Source organism: Lepisma saccharinum, chromosome 25, assembly GCF_977018435.1.
Source record: "Lepisma saccharinum chromosome 25, izLepSacc3.1, whole genome shotgun sequence".
Taxonomy (NCBI): domain Eukaryota; kingdom Metazoa; phylum Arthropoda; class Insecta; order Zygentoma; family Lepismatidae; genus Lepisma; species Lepisma saccharinum.
Genome location: NC_139253.1, coordinates 204,499 through 225,528, shown reverse-complemented (window position 1 = coordinate 225,528; position 21,030 = coordinate 204,499). Strand labels below are relative to the sequence as shown.

Genomic DNA, 21,030 nt, shown 5'->3' with positions numbered 1-21,030 from the left:
AAAATATTAGCCAGTTACGAAGTTGCGAATTCACGCTATATGTTAATAAAACAATTTTGCTCTCTAGGTGGTACAGCACATTGAGTGAAAGACTCACGTTCTCGCCATCGAAGGTCCCAAGTTCGAGTCCCGTCCTAGACATATCTTTGCGAGTATCCTATCATGCGTTCTCATCGCCATGATTAGCTACTTGTGTAAAATGAATGACGTAAAATTAGGTTACACATTATAATTATAATAATATAGCTTTAATTTTAGTATGTTACTCTTAATTTCAGTACCTGAGAATGGGTGTTCAGATTCGCCTGCTTGAGACTTGAGAGTTGCGAAGAGGGAGTATACCACGAAGGCAGCCCCCACGAAGCAGGCCTTGAGGACGCGCCTATGCAAACGACGAGAAGCCATCTTGAGCAAAGGATTCTGGGACACCTACATGGATCGCTCGCCAGGCCTCGCTGTGCTGAAATCAGAGAAAATAAGCAACGTTCGATTATAACTATTTTCACGAATTAACATCTTACATTTCAATCAGCAATAATGGACATTACCTGTTGCATTTTCGCTGCTGAAATCCAATTAATGCTCTTATCGCTGAGTTGTTGCCTGGCAACGTTATGAAGCTTCATCCTTGACTTTCTAAATGTTGCTCAAAGCAGCAAAATGGAGAAGATTTGATGTAAAAAACGCACAATCAATACCATGAAGGTAAGCCGTAAATTACCTTCACAATATTAGTGAGATAATTGAAAGTGTAATAATTCACCTTCTCAGGGGTTATACTAGCTTTGATTCACTTTCTACACAGTCTACTGTTGCTGCACAACAGCGAATGGGCTGAAACATAACCCACGACGTGATTGACAAACTTTCCTTTCAGTTTTTCGCGGCTCATTAATTTTATGGGTTGTCAGGTTTTACTTCTGAGTCGATGTTCCCAGAAAAGTTGGAGATACAGATTAGGCGTGATCATTCACTACGTGTTTTTCGAAAGTTATTTTCACCTTGGTGATAAACAATTACATCTTAGAAGAAGTAATTGTCATGGGAAGACGTAATTTGGTGAACTTGTTTCTTGTTCTACAACATCGCTCCGAATTATTGGGGGACGAGAGGGCAGCAGTTTGACAGTTTCTTTGACAGTTTGACAGCCACAGTCCAGACAAAAGTGATGCAATTGACACATTTAACCTCGATAAAAAAGATTTAACTTTATGATGGGCTTTCATCCGAATCCCTGTATCATGTGCTTCCAACGGGAATCAAACCAGAAACTTTTAATTGGAAAACCGCACAATTATCCACCGAGTTATCGGAGAAGTCACTCTTTACCCTTGAAAATTGTTTTGTCACTCATTAGATCGGAGGGTGAGATCTTGAGCGTCGCTTGCAAGTGTTCACCTGACTTTAAGTAAATATTTCACTTAATATTTACATCTGGGCTCAGAATATTCGTCTTCCATCTACGTGTAGCAATTTAAAGGTAAATGGGACCGGATTGGAAGATGACTGTGGTGGCAGAGAGAGAGCCTTCCCGATGGCGCAGTGGTAGCGTCGTCGCCTTGTAATCAAGGGGTCCCGGGTTCGATATTCGGTGGAGGCACATAGTGGTTCGGAGCCCACTATAAACTGTAGGTCCAGCCCCGATTAGCCTTTCTGTGCATAAAGTGGACTTAAAACACCTACTCAATCAACCAAATGGTAGATTTTTCTATCGGAACAAATTAATTTGTATGCGACTATTTTTTTGCAAGGGAAAAAAATTGTAAGTGATATAATAGTGTTACACACACGGCGATTTGTAATTTTTCAAAGGACAACATAGAGAGAATACTTGAATGAGTAATATTCTATGACGCAATTTCAGAGGAATTTGCTATCCGATGACTTGGATCCTCTCAAGAAAAGAACAGTTGTATTTTTCTAATTCTGCGTCCCTTATCTGCAACATTTGACAATTTCATTGACGGGCCCTACTAATATTTATGTATTTCCTTCGACTGAATGAAAAATATGAAGAAATGCTGCTGCCGCTCGTGAACTTTGAAGCACTGAGCCATGCGTGAACGCTGCTCGAGTCCAAAGTTTCAAAAGAAACTCTGTACTTACAAAAACCGCCCTTATCAGAGAGATTCCAAAACACGTTCTAATTAAATTGACTGAATGAGACTCTTTGGACACCTTATTCAAAGCTCTATGAGAAAAGAGGAAGAAATCCCTTCCCTTTGTACACAGTGGCCTTGTCTTTGGTAAAACGTGAGCCTATCATTCGCACAGCATTCAACGCAACTCAAAAACACCAAAGTGTCTGACGTCCAAGATATTTTTAATGCCTTTTTGTAGTGTTTCTTCACTGCCTCATAACCATGATAATTAATGCGTCAGACGAATACCCAAGGTCGATGTAGGAACACTGGACTTTTCCTTTTTACCAAGCATGAGAACCATTCGGTTACAGAGTTCTTGCGATTCTCGTATCCAAATTGCTCAACCTGTTCCTTCCGTAAAGTTCTAATGTTTCACCAGCTGCTAGGTTTTTTACACCCGGTTCTGTTCAGTGCAATAAATAAATGAAAAATTAAAGTAATCTTCTTCCGTCTCTGGCAATAACATCCAAGCGGTATCCTCTCACAAAGACCTGGGCATTGTTTTCGACCGAAAACTCACATTTGAGGAACAAATTTTAGGCGCCATTAAAAAGGCCATGCGTCTCTTAGGTTTACTACCGTTTCACTAAAATTAGTGATATCTCAGCCCTCACCTTGTACTTCAAATCATTCATTTCCCCAATAATAGAATACTGCTATCCCGTCTGGTCCATGGCGTGTCCCACTCATCTCTCTAGAATCGATTCAGTCTTTCACTTCTTCCTAGCTATAGTCCGTTACGCAATTTTTCATCTCCGCATCTCTTGTCTTTTCTAAACTTATAAACAGCTTATCAGCGACGTTTGCAGAATGATTTCAGTTATTTATACAAAATTGTGAATGGCAAAATCCGCAGCAACACACTTCTTGAGGAATTCCACTTTAGAGTGAGTACCTATGCGCCCAACTCGTAATACAAGATTTATTTATACAAAAAAACGTAGACTAGAAATTGAAAAAAAGATCTCTCTTTTACAGACTTGCAGCACAATACAATGATCCCTCCTCAAATATTGATATATTTTCTATTTTCCTCCGAGTTTGCCTTTCGGTCTTCTATTAGAAGAAATGTTTGTAAATAATATCAAATATATTACTTATTTTTTGTTAATTTGCTATTCACTTTTGTGTTATTTTGTTACTTTTATTATTTTTTAATATTTTTTTGCTTATTAGTTTATTTTCATTGCATTTTCATTGTTGACAATTTCAGTGTAAAATGGCCAACTGTGCTGTATCTGAAATTTTCTCAATAAATAAATAAATAACCCTGCCAAGGTGATTGGTTTGTTCATTAAAAAGTTGTAATTGGTGTGTGAGCATTGAGGTTATTCGGACCATTCTCTCAATAAAGGAGCATGAGAGCAAATATTTTAGGGATGAGCTCCTTATTAAAACAAATTAGAATACACCAAATAAAATTCGCTTCGCCTTCGATAAAAAACTGACACATGTGAAACATCTAAAAAGTAATATCACTAAGCAATTGATACATGCTCGGGCTGTAAAGTGACGCTCGGTACACAGATGGACGAGAGAGAGAACACACAGCCCCTCGGAGGATTGAACTGGCTGCGGGTTCACCTTCAATTATGGAGTTCCAGTGTGTATACTACATTGAATCAAAAATACAAATACGATTCATGAGTTCAATTAACCTCTCCTTATCAACTAATGGTTTCAGTCAATTTTATGTGCAGAGGGGCTAACAGGGAATGAACCTACAGTTTAAAGTGGGATCGGAACCAAACCACTGCGTGCCTCACTGGTTATAGAACCAGAGACCTCTTGATGAAACGGCCCCGAGAGGAAATGTAAATGCGAGCTAACTTGATTCGTGTAGTTTCTCTTATGCCAGGTCCATAATGGTGGCGATAACATTCAAGACAGGGCGGCGTGGAGGCAGGACAGCCCAATGGCTTCACTGCGACTCGACTCGGAGAAGTAAACCAGCGAGGCTCAGACATCCATGACGTCGACAGTGCCTTGGGAGAAGCTAAGCACTTCCGACGTCGTCAGTGTTTCAAAGGTAACACGTCCCGTTGCAGTAGCACTAGGGCAGACAATACGAAAGAAGTAAAACAGCGACAGCGAAAAATCAGGGCTGGCTTGGTAGCGCAGTTGGTGGTCGGCCCCAGTGGCGGAGTGGTCAGCGCAGCGCAATACGAAGCCAGGTGTGTCGGGGTCGAATCCCGGCTAGGGCATGGATGTTTGTGTTTGTTCGTACTGAGAAAACCGAAACTATAGTGAAAATTGATACGTGTGAAAGTTTAGGAAAAGGGGAATGACGGGGATATTCCTTTAAAAGAATAGTTGGTAGAGCAATGGCAAGGCACGCCAGAGATCCGGATTAGAGTCCTGGTCGAGCCTGCATTTTTCGCTGCGTGCCAGATCGTAATCTAACGGGGAATAGGTAGAGGACAATTAATCTCTCTATAAAATTGTAGCAATGTTATTACTTTGAGGTCGTTCAAAAAATTAGGAACCACCAGCATAACCTTGAAGAGCATTTATATACTCTCTTTCTTTGGAATGTGTGGAGCAAGGTCGCGCGTAACGGTAGAGAAGCGGAGAAAACGAGTGGGTGGAGCAAACGACCGATACCTGCAGCCGCGTTTTGCCGTCCATGAACTAAATTCCCCTCGCAAGCGTTCATTGGTCACTGCTTGCGCCGAGGACTTGTTTTCATTCGGTTGCTCCAGAGATTCCCGGGAGGATAGACTCACTGGAGACTGTTGCCATTTTAACTTTCTAACATCCGCATCCTTGTGATTATCATTCCAAAAGGTATCGGACGACGCGAAACAAGAAGAATGCATCTACGATAACTTCAATGACCCCCTCCGATTGTGCACGCGGTGGAACGTTCCTAATGGAATTTCTTCAGCTGAACCTTTCACTCCACAACTTACCATTCAAGCGCACGAAGTTACCTTGTTCGGGAAATCTCTCGCGTCACGCTGATCTTTCACTCAATGCCATGTTTTCCATTCCTAGATCCTTAGCTATGTATTGCCCACGTACGCAACACTGCGCTAACGAAATGAAGCAGAGCTGCGTTAAGAATTTGCTGCATCGTGATTCCATCCTGACATAGATCCTCTTTAAATTATTTTGCTCCATGTCAGAGTAATTGTTTAATCTATACGTATTCCTCGTAAATTTCGGTATTACTAACGTAGCGATTACGTACATGACCAAAGCAGTATACTTTGGAGAACGGCATTTTTAGAAACCTTCCTATATCCAAAGTACTGAGGTGCCGATTTGTTTTCGAAATATTGCTACTTATACAGTGCGTTCGTTGTGGCTCTGGGCCGAGATAGTGCGTGAAAAACTCTTATAACACACATTAGTACTCGTTATGCAATATAAATATAATTGCCTACATGCTAAAGATACTTGCGTAAATAAGCGAGATGTTAGGGACGAAAATGCCGGCATCTGCGCCATGTCACGCGCTATCTCGGACCAGAGCCAAAACGAACGCACTGTACATCAGCAACAACCTCCAGAAAATGTGAATAGCTATTTGTTCAATGGGTACGAAGCCATAGACGACGTACGTTGCACATGTTGTTCGCTTCGGTCCATAAAGTTTCATATCTGCGGTTCCAGATCAAAGAGTCACCACATTGATTGTCCCAGGCAAAAGGTACAACGGAAGAAAATTACGTACACGTAACATTTAATAATTCAGGAGTTAATTTTCTGGCATGCAAGTTTTCGATGCACTATTCATAGTACATGCATCCGTTCGTGACTTACGTACTGTCAGACTAAACAAGATAACGTTTTCTGTAATTGTCTAGTCTGTCAGTCTATTAAGTTTAATCTTTGTAACCTAAGTAATTTGAGGCACGTGATTTCAGTTCACGTTTCTTACGGGCAGTCTGTTAAGTCACAGTGTTGTGTTGAGCGGCTTGCGTAGGCACTTCACAACCTCTCAACCGAAGGGTTCGAGTCCATGCTTTTCGTTCGTATCCTTTGGAGAATGTTGCTTCGCCCATTTAATCTTAATCACCTTTCGTCCTCATCGATTGATTGAGTTTATTTTACTGCGCTTTTCTGCCACTTTGGGCTAATCGCGAAGATGAGGATGAATAGTGACGAGATGGATTAAGGGACAAACACATAAGGACAACAAACAACACGAGCTCCACGGAGGATTGTGCTGGCCGTGAGTTCAGACGCCAGAGCCTCGTTAGTCTGCAACATGCAGTCCCTGGAAGGGAGGTTGATATTTGGGTGTCTTCCAAAAGAGTGGCCCTTTACAACCTATTCATTCTCACCGTAGTGCTCCGCACGTAACGTGGAGAATATGGTTCTTGGGGAATCATCTTCTAGATTTAACTTTCGCTCCAATGCAGTACCAGACAAGGTAAAGTTTCCTGTGTACATAGCACCGTGCCATGAAGGAGCATTTAAGGGATGTGACATACTTTCAATCTCGGCCATGTTGCAGGTGATGTGATCAGCAACACGCTCCGGCCGCCTTTAACCCCCTCCCTCCAGGTACCCATCGATTTGAGGCTGGGTGAGCCCCGGAACCGCTTTATGCAGGGAAAAGGGCAGACAAATTCCGACCTTAGATCACCCACCCTTGGAATCGAACCCGGGTCTGCCGCGTGGTATAAACGAGGATATCAAGTACATATTATATTATAAAAAGCGACTAACAATCTACTCCCGTACCTTCCTCCCCAATAGGATATAAAAATTACCGCTGAAAAATAATATTCCAATGGGTACTTAATGCTCTCACTGGAAAATACACAACTTGTTATTCCATGTACATCTGTTATAATCTCTGTACCACAGAAATGTAGAAGTCTTGAGAATTCCCACAGAAAGAAGAAAAGAAGAGGATGGAACGGGACAGGGGGGGGGGGGGGGGGCGAGAGGAAAAGAGTGGACCGAGAGAAAAGGGAGAGTAGAGGGAGAAGAGAAAATAGAGAAATAAGGAAAATAATAGAAAAAGAGTGAAATCGAGACCAGAGAAAATTGAGAAAATAAGAGCAAAATATTGAAAACGAATAAGAGAAGCAAATAAAGAGTATATCACAATCCTTGCGTCAGTCGACAACTACCAGTTTTACCGGCGGAAGAGGAAATGGTAGCAGCAATTCTACCTGGCATTAGCTTTCGTTCGACGCTCTGACGGCACTTCCTCCAGTTGCTCCACGAATTCGCTTTTGGATTGTTGGAAGTCACGAAACATGAAACCGCATGAAAACCTCAACAGCCTCGTTAAAGGTCAGATTATAATCGAGGTGAAAATACAGGGTGTCCCACGAACTGCGCAACTGGGAATTAAGAGTGGCGTTACTTTGTAACCGAAACCTGTACATACATAAGCCATACACCAAATGTTAGCCCTGTCCAAGTAGATATTTTTAAACATAGAAACAACAAACGGGGTGCAGTGTGTTGTTCATGCAGTGTTGCCAACTGTAAGTGAAAGTGTAAATTTATTTTTCCACAAAGCATGGAAAATTGCATGTCAAACATTCGTACGGAAATTTGGACGTCAATTTCCACCTTGGGTAGGTGGACTATTTCGCCATCTATAGTTCAGAGAAGAAAACCGATCGTTTTCGCGTATAGCCAATCCTGAAATGCCTCGTAAAGGCGTACCGGTCCAAATGGGTGTTTTAAAAAAATTATGAGGTACAGTGGCAACACTGTTGATGTTTGAAGGCAACAAAAGGTGTGTTTAGTGATGGTCTATGACATGGAAATACTGGAAACAGGAAAAAAAGAAAATGAAAATTATGGTGAAAAAAGTGTTACTTACCTACTCCTGGCTACCTCATATTTTTTTTAAAACACCCATTTGGACCGGTACGCGACACGAAAGCGAAAACAAAGCGAAACGAGACAAGACCACGGTATGCTCTTCGAATTCTTTGAATTGAATTGTCGTTTTAAGTGCACTTTATTCACAGATAATAATAATAATAATAATAATAATAATAATAAATGTATTTATTAAGCGGCAGAGGTTCAGTTTATACGCTGCTCTGCCACCTAGCCCTTGTCAATATAATGTTACGTATATAATGAACTGTATGTGGAGCAGTAAGCTACAAGTAAAATAATACATATATACTTGTAAGAGATTAATGAAATTAAAAATTAAATGAATACAGAAAATGTTTAAATACAAATACAAGAGACAAAATAATACGTAATAATAAAAGTACAATTTCATGTAGTGACTTGATACCTTGAATACGTACCGCGACTCTGACATTTTTTCATTAGCAGTACATTGTTTACTTTACCCCTGAAACTCACGTTTGTTTTCAAGCTTGCTATGTTTGGAGGCAATTCATTGCATGCTTTGCGAGCTAATCGGGACTGGACCTACAGGTTAAAGTGGGATCCGAACCAACTATGTCCCTTCACAGGGGTATCAAACCCGGGACCTCTTGATTACAAGATGACGACGTTACCACTACGTCATCGTGGTGGTCCGTGTGTCCTTGGAGAACGAAACGGGTGTTGCAACTCGACACGAGAAAGACAAGCTTCCTCAGTGACGAGCCGACCACGTGCTGTCTCGTCTCCCTACCATCGCTAACTTCGTGATTCCCAATGCGGCCCTGGACTCTGGCATAAGGCACATGATTCAATATCTTGGACGAAGCAGCAAGCACAAAAGGCGAAGGTCAGTCGAATGCTAGTCCAAATTATTAAACCGTGTCATTGATAAACGGCGCCCTACGAACTTACTGCTTTGCAATGGATGTCATAATATGTCGACAGAACCCTGGGAAGGGTGGGTGATGTGCCGTACCAGATTTCCTTCTAAAAGGATAAAGAAGAAGGATTCGGGATCTGGTCTAGATACTTCTTTGTCAGTTTCCTTGAAATTAGAATCTTCGGTGACGAGAAAGTTGTTCCTCTACATTTGAGACTCCATCCATTTCATCTTCATGAATTTAATTGAGATGAAGATTAATGCAAAAGGCAAAAATCTAACACACCTTTCCCTACGTGTATTTTGAGAGATTTTCATAGCGAAGTGGCAAGTGATACTCGTCACTTAGTTGGTTTTTAAGTCCACTTTATGCACAGTAAGGCTAATCGGAACTGGACCTACAGTTTAAAGTGGGATCCGCACCACTATGTGCCTCCACCGACTTGTCACTTAGAAACGAACCTGCAGACTTGGAAGTGACAAGTTGCACATGTCACTCGAACCGAACAGTTTTCTCAATAGCGTGCATCGTGTCGCCTCGGTCTGTTCGTCGCGCCCGATTGATGTTCTACAGACTTGTCTCTTCGGCGTGAACACACCTTGTCGCGTGTCACTTCGGTCCGAAAGCTCCGTAAGGAAAACGTCCTTTCCACGAACTCATCCAGTGATTCTGGATACGTCGCTTCCACAATACCATAAACAAGGTGGACAAACGTAGTTTGTAAATGATTATATATGCAGCAAAGAACAACGCTTCATAATTTCCCCTTATGAACACAAGGTCGAGCGTAATTTATGGCATTTCGATTCAATAACTTTTGACACGCATCGCGAGGTCAAGACCATACGCCATTATATGAACGTATAACATGTCTTTTCTGCAATGCTGCATTTATACTCTACGATCCAGCAGCTTGGCAACACTTCGGTGCCTGCCTGTGACGTCACGCTCAACAAATATGACTTTTTGCATTGTACTTCTCGCCATAAATATACATTTACTGCACTTTCAGAACTTTCATGGGGAGGCGGGTAAAAGAACTACTCATTAAGGAAGCCGTTTGAAGTTATGTACAGTCAAGGGCAAGGAAAACAGTAGGTAAAATGCCTACCAATATTTTCATCATTTTTCTGTCGCTCGAAGAAATTGCCGATTCTAGAGCAGACTTGTCCTCTGTTTCATTGCATAAATTTTAGTCGGGAACTTGTTCATTCACTTGCTTTGCGCAATTGTAACTTCAAGAATAGAAGCAAAATGCTAACCTCTGCACTAGTATAGGGTTTTCCAATAAGAACGATATGATTTTGAAATGAAATAAAATAAAAACTATTTCAGATACAACCAAACTTTTTATATTATTTTGAAGCATAGTGTTTTTACATTATGTTTTGAATAACACATCATTTAAGTGTCCACCTCGACTTCGTGCACCCGAGTGAATTCGGTGAACCCAATTTTCGATGACTTTGTGCAATAACTCGGGCCTAATGTCACGAATGCAGCGTTCGATCTTAATGCATCAAGGGTTCGTGGTCTGTTTGCATAGACTATAGATTTCAACTAACCCCACAAAAAGCAATCTAAAGGAGTTAAATCATAACTTCTTGGAGGCCAACTAACAGTTGCATTTCTTGAAATTATCCTTTCACCAAACTGTTCTTGCAATACACCGATAGTAGCATTAGCAGTGCGACATGTGGCACCGTTTTTGTTGGAACCACATGTCCTCCAAATCAATTTAATCTAAATTTGGCCACAAAAATCTGTTAACATCAATCGGTACCGCTCACCAGTCACTGCATCTCCTACCTCGTTTTGGAAGAAAAATTGTCCGATGATGCCACCATGCCATAAACTACACCATAGAGTGACATTTTGCGGATGCAAAGGCTTCTCGTGAATCTCTTGTGGATTATTTTCACACCAAACACGACAATTTTGTTTGTTAACATATCCACTTAACCAGAAATGAGCTTCATCTGAGAAGATAATTTTTTGCCCAAAATTATGATCCGTTTCAAGTTCAACACAACGTCTATTTTCATATTTTCTTTTGATAATAACCACGTGAAGCGTGTAATTAGCCACGATGAATTGTCACAGTATACTAAACACAAATGACAACTAGTGACAGTTATAACATTTGAAGCATAGTTGCCAGTTCATTTCAAAATCATATCATTCTTATTGGGAAACCCTTTATAAGTGAAATTCATTTGGTTTGTTTTGATTTTTGTTATTTAATGTCGCTTTTCTGTCACGCTTGCCTAATCGCAACGATGAGGATGAAATTGATGAAGGAACAATCTTAAAGAACACCAATGCTAAGGCCGGAATTGGATCCCCGGATCCATGGCGTCGAAGCGCGCTGTGCTAACCACTCTGCCATTGAGCTCGGCTGTCAGTGAAATAAGTTTCTTAAAGACGCGAAGGGTGTAAGACAAAATGGTGAAAAACAGTAAAACACAATGCATCCAAGAGAATTAAATCAATACCCACTGTGATGGACAGTTTGCAAACAATTGTACTTCCTTATTTTTTACTTTTTTTATTTATTTTTTTATTTTTAAATAATATAACATTTTAGTTAAAATGTCACGAACGGAAAATAAAAGCTCGGTTAGCAAACGACGGTCAGTTTCTTGGGACGAGGTCGGGGGCGAGTGCCATGAGGATGGGGTATATGAGGTTGTGACAAAGTCGGTTCGAGCTGACAGTGTAGCACTGGGCTAGACTATGCCATAATTCACACTTCTTCACACGGACATTGACTTCTGCCTATTCAACAAAATAATCTGGAATGCACAATTTTGGTCACACACACTCAATGGAACACGCAAGAAACACCTACACACGGAGTTTTCCATCGCGGCTAAGAGAAACAATGAATACAACTTTCAAAATGAAAAGCTTTTAAGTATTCATTTCAGGAGTGTAGCAAACCTGCATTTTGAATACCGCAAATAAGTCAAAATGAAGAGTTGAAAGTCCACAATATGCGCTTATACGCTAATCGGGAATGGACTTACAGTTAACAGTGGGATCGGAACAACTGTGTAATGTAGTACAAACAACGGCAAAGATAATAGTAGACCGCACGGCGAAGTGGGTTAGAAACCCTGCGTACTTCAGGGCAGCTTTGATAAGGCACCTGGATTGTCTCGAGCTGAACCAGGAAGTGAGCGATCTTTAATCCGCAAGCCCATTCTGCAAAATAATGCCAGAAGAGGTTTGTGTGTGGATTTTCAGGGTGGTGATAAGTGTATATGCTCTTTTCTGTTTTCGTTATTTTGCGTTGCTTTGCTACCTCTGGAATTTGAATGACGAATAGATTGATTTGATGAACTGACACACGAAAAAGCAAACCCCGTGGCGAATTGGTTAGTGTAACGTGCTTCAAAGCCTAATAGCTGGGTTTAGAACCTGGGCTTCATCCCACCTCCACCTTACATATTTATTCTTTATCATCGCAATTAACGGAGAGTGGTAGAACAAATGCGTGAAATAACAAAACTATAATCTTCAGTATTGGCTTCTGAGTTTGAAGCATTGTTGTTTCGTCAATCAATAGCAACGACAGAAATGAAATGATCCTTATTTTCTAATGAATAGTAACAAGAGAAGAGCGATAGGTATTCCTCGTACTTTCGCAAAAAACTAATTTCCAGTCTGTGGTGATAACGAACTCTATTTAGTGTGAGAAATATGTTTGAAATAAATTTATGTTAATCTATGCAGATGTAACCCATTAGGGAAGGTCTTCAGGATGACGTAGTGATAACGTCAAACTTTGCAATCAAGAGGCCCTGGGTTCCATACCCGGTGGACACACATAAAGGTTTGGATCTCACTTTATACTGTAGGCCTAGCTCCAATTAGCCTATTTGTGCATAAAATGGACTTCAAACAAAAACCCAAACTAATTAAGAACTTGTCGCAAAATGCTGCCTATATCAGGAATGGTAACAACAAAAATAATTTCGAAAAGCAACAATACGCAAAGCACCTCAAATCCACACTGGATTACATGATACTATTCGTCACATAAGAATTACTCCATCTGTCCCATAATTATAGTCTGGTATGCCAAAATGGTAGTACAGGAATAACAGACGAAGAGGCAGATGGAAAGCACAATTTGTACTGATCCTTGAGTAATAAAGTTGTATGACTCATTCCCGTGTGTAATGTTCTTCTTCTGTATACACCAATGTCACAGTTTGAATATCGTACAATTATTATGACACAACAAACAAAAATGTACAATAATTATGGGACAGAGGGAGTATTATTTTAGAGTTCAAATTCTGATATTTGCAGAAATTTGCAGCCTTTAAATTCATTGTTTCTCTCAATAATTAAGTGCTTTCTGTTCTTTGCATTGCTCTAGCTCACACAGAGCTCTAGCTATTCGTCTGAGCTTAGATTAAATGTGATAGAAGCTTATTTTCAATCCTTCACACATCTTCGCTATTTGCTTGCTACATCTTAACAGAACTTCTATCGAACATCGCTCGTGAAATATATTTTACCTATCAACTCTTAATTCACCTTTTAATTTTCACATCTATTTTTAATTTTGTTATTTTGCGTCGCTTTTCTGCCACTTTTGGGTAATCACGACGATGAAGATGAGTGAAGATAAGATAAATAGAACGTTCAAAACGAAAACACCAATGCTCATACCGGTATTCGAATCTAGGACCCTTGACGTAAAATCGTCTAGGGCTATCATTCAATCAATTTCCACATAGAAACTTGCACTTACACACCTCTTCCTTACATATGTACGCATTTTGTTTTACCTGCTGCAACTCGCTTACGGTGAACACTAACCTCTCATTTCAGGTTTATCTAATATTTATAGCTATTGCTCTGTAGTGAATGATAATCCTATTAAACCCTGTTAAAGGATGGAAACGTTACGTGTGTAGTGTTATTAATAATATATAATAAAGTCTGCTTTGGTTAGCATTTTTAGTGTATTGAATGAATATTGCATTTTTATTTCGTGATGAAGCATATTTTTGTCACCTAGATTTCTCATTTAAAAAATGTAGGTCCAGTATATATTAGTCATTGTGAATTCGTGTCAATTAAAACATTTTGCGAGAATATCTATTAGGACAAAATTTGGACATAATGAATCTAAGTAGAGAAAATGCAACTTGTATATCAAAATTGCCATGTCCAAATGATCTCCGAAAGTAGTGTCTAGCACGTCACATTTCAAGTATAGTTCATGATTGTATCTAGTATACGAACGAGATGTGTTCCTCCTCTCAAACAATAAGTGGATTGTCCTCACCGAGCGAAGTGTGTCACTTATAAATTAAGTGTCCGAAAGCAGATATTAAGCATGAACAGAACAAAAAAATACTCCTGAGCAATTCCAAATGTTATACGTCAGTTCATGGCCGGGAGTTAGTGACGGTCTTTCCAAACCTACCCCGCTTTAGGTTCAGAGTTCGAGTCCTGGTCTGGCAATCTCTTTTTTAAGTGTCTCTTCATCAATTTAATCTAATTATCATCCATCTTCATAGTTTCCATTAACTATAAAAGTGACAAAAGCAAAGCAAAATACTATGAACAAATAAAAATAATTGTAAAATGAATACAATGTCAGAACTACATTTGAAAAATAAAATGCGAGTAGAAGATTTATCTTCAAACAGGTATTTGGGGAGAATTGTGAGATAGCATGCTCCCGAAAGTTGCCAATCCACGTGTAGCATGGCCTTCAATACTGGAGTTGTGCTTTCAGGAAAGTTTGCTCGACGCTCCTCAAGCGTCTTATCAAGAATGCCTCGATGTTTGCAGCATTGCCAACTTATTTTCCGTCGGGAAAATCTTTTTCCTCCTATTTCATTTGCAGTTGGCTGTACGTCCACCGGGGACCTTGAAACCCAAGGTGTATGACCCAACGCATGTAACAGTTTAAACTATTGGGAAGAAACTTCAGAATCCCTCCTCCGTGGAAAATGGGGAACGAAGGACACTGCTATGGCCGCATGCCGTTAGGTCTGAAGCAACCACTCCTTGCAACCAATTGAGAGACCGGGAACCAAGGAAATTGTCTGGATTGTCATTGCCATGCCAACATTTCCAAAATAGTTCATAATTAGGAAAATAATATTTCATCTCCACAAAATACACGTTCTATCAGTGTTATTATTCATTAATAATTTTCTGAATTTTAACTTAAATTAAAGGTAGAAAAGTGATACTCGAATGTTGCATCTCTCACATAAGTGTCGATTCGATGGTATAATTTCGATATCAATATACACACACGTGTTTCTACATGAATCGAATTTTATATGTTTACAAGCATATACTGGTTAGATTTTTCGATTACATACTGCGTGTCTTTACGCAGAAGGAGGATCTTTCCACCCCCTCGTATACGTGAGCAGATTAAGCACGTTCGTTCTCTTAGTATTGTAGGTAGGGATATTTTTATTTCCACCCTTTGAGAACGTTAGGATACTTTATTTTGTGTGCCATAGTATTTATGCACTTTAATCTCCTGTATGTGGATTCGTCCTTTTCCTTGTAGCCGGACCCTGAGACTGAGTGGTTACCACATCGCGCTGCGACGCCAAGGGTCCCGGGTTCGAATCCCTCTGGGGCATGGTTGTGTGTGAATGTCCATTTATTATCTTCATCATTTCATCACTCATCCCCATCTTCGCAAATTAGCCAAGAGGTACAAAACGCGAAGTAAAATAAAATAAATCAAATCCAAAAAAATCAAATCCTTTTCCTTGTAAAAGCCACGATTTCCCAGCAGGATCACGGCACCCTCATAATTGCTATCAAATTAATTATTTCTGTCTTTAAGACGCGGAAACTTGTTTCTCCGAACATCGAACTGACTTTCACAATCATTCCCGGTATTCTAAATTCATCCTTCATCATTCTTTACAACTTGCAAAAACCATTACACAACTGGAAATGTGCAAGATGTACAAAATTCTATTTTAAAAAAATGGTCAGGTTTTTAGTAAATTGTATGTTTTGTGCCATTGTTGTTATAAAAACACATATTTAACTGGTTTTAATAGGCAGATCATGACATGATTAAAAATTATATCTAAATATGGGAAACGAAGTTCTCCTTACCAGAGGTGCAGTGGAACACGGGTTGATGTAGAGGGGTACATTGACCCCATCAAGTTTTAGGACGGAGTACCGTACCCCCTAAAACTATCCAGATTGTACTATTTGAAAATTCATCTGACAAGTGTAACTACTTACAGTTGGTAGAAGCAGATTTTAGTAAGATAAAAGTAATTTTACCAATATTATCTCCAAATTGCAAATATCGTCTACACAAAAAGAATTCCGGAATATTTTCAAGAAATACGAACTATTAATATTTCCGAAACACGTGAAGCTAATCAAATGGAAAGTGAAATGAAACGATTGATTGAATTAGATTATTTTACTTCCCTCTTCTGCTACTTTGGCTAATTATGAATATAAAATTGATAAAGGGACACACCCAGACACATTCATACGCCATACCCAGAACGGGATTCGAACCCGGGGCCCCTGTCAAATGAACCGAGAACGTTGTTCAATTTATTTCAATGTTGTATCAGTATCTTGAAAAATAGCAATTTTGGAAATATGCATACTGTTCTACTAGTGAAAGCATAAATAGTTCGCAAATTAAATGAAAAAAACAAACGAAAGACGCGATCGGGGATCTAATAGTGTGCTGATTCTCCTCGCATTCACATTTTTTTATAAGATTTTGTACCCCCTCAGATCAGAAACGTTCCTGCAGCAGTCTACCCCCCCCCCCCAAATCTCACCATCACATTTTATACAGCACGAACTTTCAGCCTAAACTCCGAATAAAGCAGGTAAATCGACAGGGGAAGGTGATATTGAGTTAAATCATTTCGTTACATACCTGTGCTTAGAAGCGAGCCGACCCACAATAGTGTAATTAGAAATTAATTAGACATGCTCACTCACTGCAAACAGCCGACGTATCCTAACTATCGGTGAGTACGATACACTCGCTCCCACTCCACGCAGCGGTCATTTTAATCCAACTGACAGCGCTTACGTAGAGGGCGCTCGTAACGTAGCGGGCAGAAATCAAGCCACTGTTGCCAACGTGTTCCTTTTGTATCCAGATTCAGTACTTTGCGCTCCTACTTCAACTGCAGGGATGGTGTGAGTTTGAGTTTATAAGACCACTTTGTACAGAGAAAGGCTAATCGGGACTGGGTCTACAGTTTAAAGTGGTATCCAAACCGCTATGTGCCTCCTTGATTACAAGAAGACTCAAACTTTGAACTTGGAACCTCTGGCTTCGTAGCACGTAAAAATGGCAATTTTTTTCCTTACTTTGCCTCGCTTTTTTTTCTGTCGCTTTTGGATAATCGTAACAATGATGATGAGTGGTGAAATTGACGAGCGACTTTCACAAAGAACACGCATTTCAAGCCCGGGAAATTCGATGACGCCAACAAAGGATTTTATTCACGTCATGTATCTCTATGCTTATAGGTTCATTGGGACTGGGCCTACTTCCAATGCACTCCAAAACGAAGTATAATTATAGAAGTACAAACGGTAAGATGCTACACGTACATGATTCCCTTATTATTAATCAAAAGCAAAGTAAAATCATATTCGATTAAACTGAAAATTCCTTTGAATTATTAGAAATTTTCTTGCCTTCCATTGGACTGAAACTACGTAATAATATATTCTTATTTCTGTTGTTCACATTCACAATGTGTACATTTTATATATTTTCTTTTGTCATTTCCTTGTATATAGTTGGTCATTTATCATTCCATTCATGTACTGTTTTATTGTTTTCTGTACAATTGTACTATATTTGTCTTTCTTTATGACGTTAGGTGGTAGATTAGCATTTGCTGAACTTCGTCCACAAAGCCTATTGAAATGAAAAAGTTGGATCCGATCCACCAAGTGCCTCCAGCTGGTATCGAACGTGGGACCCTTTCATCACAAGGCGACGTTGTTACCACTACGCCATGGAGAAGACTGGCTAATAAGTCTGGACCTACAGCTTAAAGTGAGATCGGAACCACTTTGTGCCTTCACCGGGGTATCGAACCCAGGACCACTTGATTACAAGATTACGGCGACCGCACCGCGGCACGCCTTCAAGTTTTGTGGCTACAATAGCTCCCATTAAGTTAAGAATTTCGAGGCTGACTTTTTTGGAGGAGCTTTACCATAGGCGCCGACTTTGGGGGGGGGGCAATGCACTTTCTGCCCCCCCCAATTCACGTAGAAGGACACATTTTATGTATATTTACATATATAAAGTATTGTTTATGCCGAACTTGCACCCCCCCTTCAAATTTACCTTGCCCCTCAAAATTTATCTTAAGTTGGCACATCTGAGCTTTATACCTTTCACGATTTCAGCGAAACAATTCGACGAGTTTCAAGATGGCGAAATTTTCTGACGCTGATGTTTGGAGGGGAAATTTTGACAATACTGTTTGGCAACACTGTAATCACCTGGCAACAGACCACTGGCCCTTTCGCCTGCCTTCCTTCTCCACGACGCTGCGTGTACTACCTGTGTGTAATTATGTCAAGCTAAGACAAAGCGAGTGATCAATGTTTATCACTTGTTTCCGCACATTAAACGGCGCTTATGGCTCCTTGGGATGGAAGCGAGCGAGACTCGACAGCTGTTTCTGGAGATTACGACACAACGCCTTATCAGAAGTCACTGCACAAGCAGAATGGATACAGATCTAAAAGAACCGATATCTCGATGCTACTGCCTCCGTTGCAGCAACTTAAATGTCAGAGACCACACGTCGGGAGGCAGGGCGGTGCAGTGAGAGGCCGGTTGTCACCACGGATGACGATATCTTGGAAAATGTACGTCGTTCCTTTTAATTTATAAAATAATGTTATTTTCATAGTTGATAACAGAAGAAGAGTTAAATTCGAACAGAACATCTCAAGTTGAACATGCATTTCATAGAAAATCTTTAGTGTGAAGTGCCGAACCATGTTACGTTTTCATATTCTATCATTTAAGCCGGCCCCCGTGGCGGTGTGGTTAGCACATCGCGATACGACGCCAGGGGTCCCGAGTTCGAATCCCGGTCTGGGCATGGATGTTTGTGAGCGTCCATTCATTAATTTCATCATGTCATCACTTATCCCCACAGGCCCGTAGCGAGGCAGGAGCCAGGGGGACTCAGCCCCCCCCCCCTGGAACTGCTGTCAGACCCCCCCTGGCACTGCCATCAGCCCCCCTTTACATTAGGTAATCTATTTTGCATAATTTCTTTGCAGTGAGGAGTGAAAATGTAGACAACTCACAACTTTAAGGATAAATTCACAGAATATGAACAGTATCTATTACATTCGCTCATCTTGTTTATGAGCAGAAGTAGCTGCAATTATTTAGAATATTCTCTAGACTTCAGAAAGTTCTTTCATAGGGGAGCTTCTTTATCTGTGCCTTCACTGCCCCTGTTGCGACCTCCCGTTTAGACAGAAATCTGTGACTTTGATGTCATCATGCAAGTTCCCTCCGCATCTGCGTCAAAGGTCAACAGCTCCCAAGTTTTGGGAAGGAAGGGGAGTTTAATTGCTTCGGCCGGGGATGGAATATACTGTAGGCACTGTGATTGAATATTGTGCGTTTCTTGTGTGTGATATACATATCCGTATCATCTAAAATAGTATGGGGTGTAAGGGATAATTTCAGTATCAGTCAATTAACACGTCAAGAGATGTTTTAAAAGATGTAGAAAAATGTAGTATTTATGTAGTATATGATATTTATAAATGAATGAGCGCCCCCCCCCCCAACACACATAATTTACCTTCATTTAATATTTTTTTAAAAATGGACTTGCTTTACAAAGCCCCCCTGATAACCCGTGACCCCCCCCTGGAGATCAATTCTAGCTACGGGCTTGTATCCCCATCTTCGCAAATTATCCAAAAGTGGCACAAAAAGCGAAGTAAAGCAAATCAATCAATATTCTACCATTTAGTTCAAATAAAAGTCCGCAGTTTTTCATGTGACATAACGAATAGGGCCTACACTGTGGGCCTACTCTACGACTAAACTTTTTACTTAACTTCTAATGCTATTTTCTTGTGCGACGTGATTAAAAGTTAATAACAAAATAACTCTGGATTTCGGTGTATATTTACTAAATGAAATGTAAAATACATAAAAATAACAGTTGTGATGTATCGGGTAGAGCATGTAATAATAATAATAATAATAATATTTATTATTTTTACAATAAATAATATTGCACTAAGTTTATTATTAGTTTATTTCGTGTTTTCAATTTTATATCAGCGACCGGATCCCCTACAAAAAATTGTGCCAATGCCTATTGTTAACTGGTTTTGTTAGACTTGATTCACATCAAGCAACACTCAGGCCACAGTCTGCTCACTGTGAGGGGTAGGCTACACACTAACGCTCCGGTCAAGACACGACCATCATCATGAGTCTGGTGTCGGATGCTTGTCAGTGCATACAGATATTCCGCGTACAAAAGTCGAGCCTGTTCGTGACTTTTAATAGTGAATAAATTACTTCCTGTTGAGGTACATTATTTTACGTTTCATTTTGGCTAATCGCGACGACAGAGATGATTGATGATTATCACAAACCCGTGGACGGCACAACATGGGCCAAGGCGGATTGTGCTTGCTGTGAGTTCAGCCTGCAAAAATAAAGCCCAGGGTACTACGAGCAAGAGATTTTGACAATTGAGAGTCGCCCCTCACATCCAGGATAAATACTCTATGGCAACTACTAAATAAGTCTACTCTTGAGAAGACATCTATTTTCAAATGTGAATGTTTTGTTTTATAGCAGTGCAAAAGCTACGGCAGAACTTTGGTTTCTTTCCCCCTGGGAACTAACCCCTGAGCGATCAGCGTCGCAGCGAGCATTCCAGTCTGCGGGTATCGGACGGTTGAACGATTGTCACTCGCTGCCAACTCGAACCGTCTCTTCCACAATGGCTTCCGCTACAGTGTCAACAGATGATCAGGTCGATATCCATCGTGACATTTGAGCGTCCTTCAGAGAATGTATGGACCAAATTGTCCACCGCTTTGCGTGACAAACACTTCTCTCCGTAAACAGGAAGCATTTCTACATGAATATCCTTGCAGGAAGC

The 21,030-nt window shown here is 40.3% G+C and overlaps 1 protein-coding gene across 3 annotated transcripts in view; it reads right to left on the bottom strand.

Moving 5' to 3' along the window:
- Positions 1-16,916, bottom strand: part of LOC145978593 (sodium/potassium/calcium exchanger 5-like) — a 29,599-nt gene extending 12,683 nt beyond the window's left edge. The window contains exons 1-2 of one of the 3 annotated variants that reach the window (XM_083111303.1): positions 16,841-16,916; positions 282-460 (exon numbers count right to left, since the gene is read on the bottom strand). In XM_083111303.1, the coding sequence (XP_082967429.1) occupies positions 282-405 (124 nt within the window). In that variant the 5' untranslated portion in view covers positions 406-460; positions 16,841-16,916. Of the gene's footprint in view, positions 1-281; positions 461-5,337; positions 5,621-16,775 lie in introns of those variants that run through there. The other 2 variants (XM_083111302.1, XM_083111304.1) reach the window with 2 other exon arrangements.
- Positions 16,917-21,030: the final 4,114 nt, after the last annotated feature.